This window comes from Polyodon spathula, chromosome 15, assembly GCF_017654505.1.
Source record: "Polyodon spathula isolate WHYD16114869_AA chromosome 15, ASM1765450v1, whole genome shotgun sequence".
Taxonomy (NCBI): Eukaryota; Metazoa; Chordata; class Actinopteri; order Acipenseriformes; family Polyodontidae; genus Polyodon; species Polyodon spathula.
Genome location: NC_054548.1, coordinates 35,280,991 through 35,286,990, shown reverse-complemented (window position 1 = coordinate 35,286,990; position 6,000 = coordinate 35,280,991). Strand labels below are relative to the sequence as shown.

The 6,000-nt window shown below is 35.3% G+C and overlaps 1 protein-coding gene across 1 annotated transcript in view; it reads right to left on the bottom strand.

Annotated features, from left to right (window-relative positions):
• Positions 1–2,007: 2,007 nt before the first annotated feature.
• Positions 2,008–6,000, bottom strand: part of LOC121327507 (glutamate receptor ionotropic, kainate 1) — a 58,652-nt gene continuing 54,659 nt past the window's right edge. The window contains exon 15 of the mRNA XM_041271577.1: positions 2,008–2,453. Coding sequence (XP_041127511.1) covers positions 2,391–2,453 — 63 coding nt within the window. The 3' untranslated portion in view covers positions 2,008–2,390. The remainder of the gene's footprint in view (positions 2,454–6,000) is intronic.

Here is a 6,000-nt window from a genome sequence, read left to right as displayed (position 1 = left end):
ACATAAATAACATTTGAATTATATGTAGCCTTGAAGGAAACAGTGTAGTTAAATAAGCAACATGTTGATTTCCTGGAAATACTGAGTTATGACAAAAGTGCTTTTGATTGTGTATAGTAGTTTATTAAGGGTGGGTTCAAGCTTCTCACCCCACTACTGTATTATATTAGCTTTACATTCTGTTTTCTTACCTATAACTAGCATAATTAAAGTTTTTAAAAAATCAAGCAAAGAACCACAAGATTATGATCACAAGGGGATGGGGACGGCTAATAAGTACATGTACTTTGAATCCTTTGTTTCAAATGTTTACTTATTTTCATCTTTAAGTTTACACTGTTGTTGCAAATAGGGTTATGTAATTATTTTGTGTCCTTTTTAAAACATATTTTCTTTGTTTTTCCTGTACCATGTGGCTTGGCACCATGCTGATGAATAATGACAGCTCACACTGTACGGTACCAATGTTCTTTGAGAATTGAACATTTTGAAACTGATTCAATGCAATAGGTTATAACTAAGGGTTGAAAAGGGTGGGAGCTATTTCATCTCCAGCAATACAAACATGAGCTACTGGTGTTGCCAGATTACAACAGACCTTTGAGGGTTACTTTTTGTAGTGTAAATTAGTACAGTATCTGGAATTCTCTGCCTTGTAGTCTTAGTTTGAATTTTACACTGTTGCAACAAGGGGGTAAACCAATCTCTAAATTGCTAGAAATCTGACTTTCAAAACAATATTATTTGTAGTGTATCAGTAATATTAGAGATCCACTGTCATGAACAGCAGCTGCATGAAAAAGATCACCATGACCTACTTCCTTAGTAAATAAAATACATGTGTACAGTCAGGTGCTTTTACAAGTCTGATACTGACAATAACTGGTGCTTTAAAATCTCTATCTGTTTAGTTTGGATAAGTGGTTCTTAAGGTATACTTTCTAGTTTGTAAGTTTAAAATGCATGTCCAGTCCATAGGGGACAGTATCCTGGTTACTGGTAGTATCTTTTTCTTTATGGAAGATGATTGCCAGACTGTTGTAGACTGTTGTAAAGATTAAAACGTTTCCAAAGAACTTTGTGAAGCAGCAGGGAAGTGCTTTTAAAGATTCTTACATTATACATAATAATGTTTGCTGCAGAAACTGCCTCTGTGAATATTGAAGTATATACTGTACATAAGAACATAAGAAAGTTTACATAAGAACCATAAGCAAAGTTTACAAAGCAGAGAGGAGGCCATTAACTGCCCATCTTGCAGAAATACGTTCTTGGTTGTGAGGGCACTAGTAGCTTATGGGCTGGTGATCCCAAAAGTCGGCCAGCCTGGAAGGAGGCAAGACTCCATTGCAATAATACATTGACCCAGAAGGGAAACGACGTGGCAGCCACAGCTTGGAGAGGCTTGAAGGATTTACCAAGGGGTGTGTGACAGTTGTGACATAAAAGGAGATGGAGAATCGTAATCTGTTCCTTCGCTTTGGTTTGTGCATATAAACTGAGACAACATTACTGGGGAGTTGATTCCAGAGAGGAGGCCCTCAGTAGCAATCCCAAAATCTCATCAAGTTCTAAAAGGGTGTCAGCTTCAAGTGATTCCAGACCCTCCTTCTCTGTGTAAAAAAGTGTCTGTTCTGAATGCCCCTTTTTCTAATCTCCATTTGTGACCCCTGGTCCTTGTTTCTTTTTTCAGGCTGAAAAAGTCCCTTGGGTCGACACTGTCAATACCTTTTAGAATTTTGAATGCTTGAATTAGGTCGCCACGTAGTCTTCTTTGTTCAAGACTGAACAGATTCAATTCTTTTAGCCTGTCTGCATATGACATGCCTTTTAAGCCCGGAATAATTCTGGTCGCTCTTCTTTGCACTCTTTCTAGAGCAGCAATATCTTTTTTATAATACAGGGGAGTTAGTCAAGTAAAAAAAGACAGACCAACACACTGTTGAGAGTAACTTTTTAAGTAAAGTATATTTTAAAAACACAGATGAATAAAAATATAATGCAGTTTTCACCAGTTAATACCAGTTAAGTAACCTTACCTATATATTTGGAACCATTAGAATTATAACTGATTTAGAATATAATATAAACAGAGCAAAGGAGGTTGACATACAAAATGGTTACTGTATGGAAGCCTGACCACAGACTAGCATCGTTTGTAACAAAACCAGAATCAAAAAATATTGTGTTACTCCTATGTGAGGCTTGCGTTTTTATTGTAATATCAACTACATATCATCTACTTTGCAGGTCCTCAACCCTTGTCTTGATACAACGTATAACCCGTCTGCAGGGTGTAGACAGACACACCTCACACTTTTATGACTACACAATGTGAATTGATTGCCGAGTTCCCATCCCCAGTTCTTCCCAGATTAGCTTCCCACACTCTAACTCCGTTGATAAGTGTTCCAGAGGTGGAATTGGAGGGATGTGTTTGCTTGCACTGCAATCTATAAAAGAAACAAAAGGCCTTGCATGCAGAATAAACAACAGAAAAGGAGCCATAGCAAAATAAGAAAATGAAAAACATGCATCATGTGTCACATAGAAAAAGTAAATGAAAATATTAACAGAAAAAAATGCATTTCCAACATAGACATTCACTACACGACAAAGCAATAAGCTTACAAGCTGCCTTTGCTTTAACTCAAGTGTAGATGCAAATACAGCATTTTGAGCAATCAGCAAAAATAAGCAAGTTCAATCAAAGCCTGTTCAGAGTCACAGAACAAATGCATAAAACCTTGTTAGTATTTCTGTTATTTCTAACAGTGTTCTTGAACATTTTACTAACCCAATATATTAGGGGTGTGCTGATAATGTTGATATGACTATGAGAAACAAAATAAGAATCCTCTCACAAAATAGCATTTCTGGTGATGCCATTTTTCACCTTTTTAATAAAAAAGAAATATATTGTTATAAAATAGTATGGGCAGGATTTTCAAAAAACAGTGTTACTGTATAAAGCTCATGGTATAGTAACGACAGCTTTAGTAACGTGATTTTCAAAAGAAATTTGTTAATGAAATTAATCTGCTAATGCTTTGAAATTGAGTTGATGAGGTTGTTCATAAACGCATTTCTTGTTAAAAAGCTTAATTGTCGCAAGTCACCTACATTACTTCCTGTCTCAGTGACTAGAGAAGGGGAACTTGTTAATCAAATTGCATGTTAACAAGAAGTAGAATTCACTGTTATGGAAGCTACTGGCGTACAGGGAGACAGCTCTCCCCACTACGAGCAGCAGCCAAATGGAAATAAAAAATAACGGGAATATCGATTTTGTGTATAACTTGTAAACTTAATTTAAAAATGTGCATTTTGTCATACATTTATTTAGAACACTTCACATATAAAATGCTGTTTACGATTGTCTGTTTAATATGTAAAAAAAAATTCATTCATAATTAAATCCCACTAGTCATTTACCCTCATTCAGTGGACATTTTTCCATAGTGTATTACATACAACTCTTTTAATGTATATTTTTCAATCTCCTTTTGGTTAAAAAGAAAAAAAAAATACCTTTTTATGGGATGGGGCTATGTAGGCTTGGTTTGAATTTATTTGTGTATGTATTTTAGTATGTACAATTGTAGGCTATAGATAAATACGTCTGAAATGTCATTTATGTTTGTAGTTGTTAGTTAATATACATGTATACCATGATTGTAACACTTCATTATATATTTATGAAGCTTTTAAAATTACAATAGAACTCCCTAACAAGGATGGATTGCAAATTCGCAATCACCTGTAAGGAAACTTCATTGTAATAGTATGCCTTTTTCTATACCAACATTTCCTTATTTACTCTTAGGTTTTTATTTGCTAGGCTACAGTTGCATTGGTAATTTCATTGTAGTAACATTACACTGGGTGCAAATAATGGTATATCACTTTAGCAATACAACAAACGTTCCGTAAAGTTACAAAAGGTTAAAACAATGAAGTGTTGTATAAGTGATATTACCTCTGTGTGGAAACACACTAGCCTATGTTAAATTGTCCATAAGGAAGGAACTTGTATCTGCTTTCGTTTTGCGTAGTTGACATCTTTCACACATGTTGTATTTTGATGTGTTATTATGATTAATGTTGCATTCAATTAAAAAAAAAAAAGTCTGTGCTGTGTAAGTGGTTGTGGGGAAAAGAAAACCCAAGACGGAGTTGTTCTCATTTCCAACTAATGAAGGGACCTGCCCGCAATTATAGTGTTATTTCAATATACGTCCCCAAAGTCTTAGATATAGCTACAGCTGATTGAAAATGTTAGCAGAATGGACAGTATCAAATAAACTAGCAAATGTGATTTTAATTTAAACTGTTAATGACACAAGTTCTATATTTAACAATGAAAGCGCACATGATGCATAATTTACTATATGGTGTAAGGTTCCATTATAATAATGTTTGTGGCTTCAATTAGGCCTTGGCAGTGGAGCAGCATGCTTTTCATTCCATTTGTAGATTTTTTGCTTGCCATTGTAACTGTGTCTGTTTGGGTGTTTTTTTTATTTCTGTGTACCCCAAGGTGTCTGATAACAAAAACACCCAAACAGACACAGTTACAATGGCAAGCAGTGTTACCAAGTCTCACGAGAAAAAAAAAGCGGCACTGCCTTTCAAAACAAGCCCAAACAAGCCCAATCCATTTCAGAGGGAGGGGAGTGAGTGGGGGTGTTTATACACATTCCTTTTTTTTTTTTTAGTAGTTCTACTTTTTCTTAGTTGAACTGGTGGCAATAGGATGATTCTAAAATTCTAATGATGTGCATATACATTGACACCAGTCACTCACATAACTCGCAACTCTCAAAAAATGAAAGCAATGTTTAAAAACTCAAGCTCAATTGGCAACTGTAATGGCAAGCAAAAATCTATAAACAGAAAAAAAAAAAAAAACATATCGTTCCACTGCCGTATCGAAGTTGTGTCATTAACAGTTGAAATTCAAATTTTCCTCAGAAACAGTGTGACTGTACACAGGGAACATCCGAAATAATGCCAGACAATATTTCAACATCAAAATTGTTCAGAAACTGATAGGGAGCTGGAATTTGTGGCTGAATTCGACTTTCCCACTCAACGGTGTGTAGATGATTGTGCATGTGTTGTGTCAGGAAATGCAAATGAAAACCAAATACAAAGGATGATAAAATACATTATTTATTTAATGTTGGATCCTCCTCAGAGACCTCATTCCGAAAGGAAATACATAGTTCCCGGATCTCTTTTGCTGTTTATTTGATATGTATCCATTCTGCTAACAGTCAGAATCAGCTGGAGCTATATCTAAGACTTTGGGGATGTATATTGAAATAACACAGTGCTGCTATAATTGACCGTTTGCAAATACGACTTTAGCCGTGCCCACATGTCCCGCCCTAGATACTGTTGCTATGTCGGCCAAGCTACCGAGATATAATGACAGCTACGCTAAATTCAAGTGTTCGACTTTGCGAATTAAAACATAACATTACAGCGTCCTTTTGGAAAACTGACAAAATCTGATTCTGCAGTCAACAAAAACGGGCTTCAGTACACTGTTGAGGGGTACATCCATGCTGTCAAAATAGAAGGGAAGTCTCAGAGAGCATGGAAAACGAGGTAAGAGTATTCCCAAATGTATTAGATAAAGCAGGGGTGTTCAAACATAGGGGAGTGTTTCCTGAATGACAAAGAGTATTGTCGTTGTCAGTTATATTGTTACAGTTGTTGGCAACAGCGGATTAATGTATTTATTTAGTATTCTAACAAATTAATCCTAATCTAATCTACGGTCAAAGTGTGACAGACTGTTTCCAAAAATGTTCTTTAACTACATTTTTATTCCAAAATACAAATGTGCTGTTTGTTCGCAGTGTCTAAAAGAACCAGAATGATGTAGAAGTTCATTATTTATTTTATTTTAATTAATCTGTGTTGAACTCCCTTTTGACAAATTTTGGTTTAAACTGTGTGTGAACTATTTTCTTTTTAAATTGTATTATT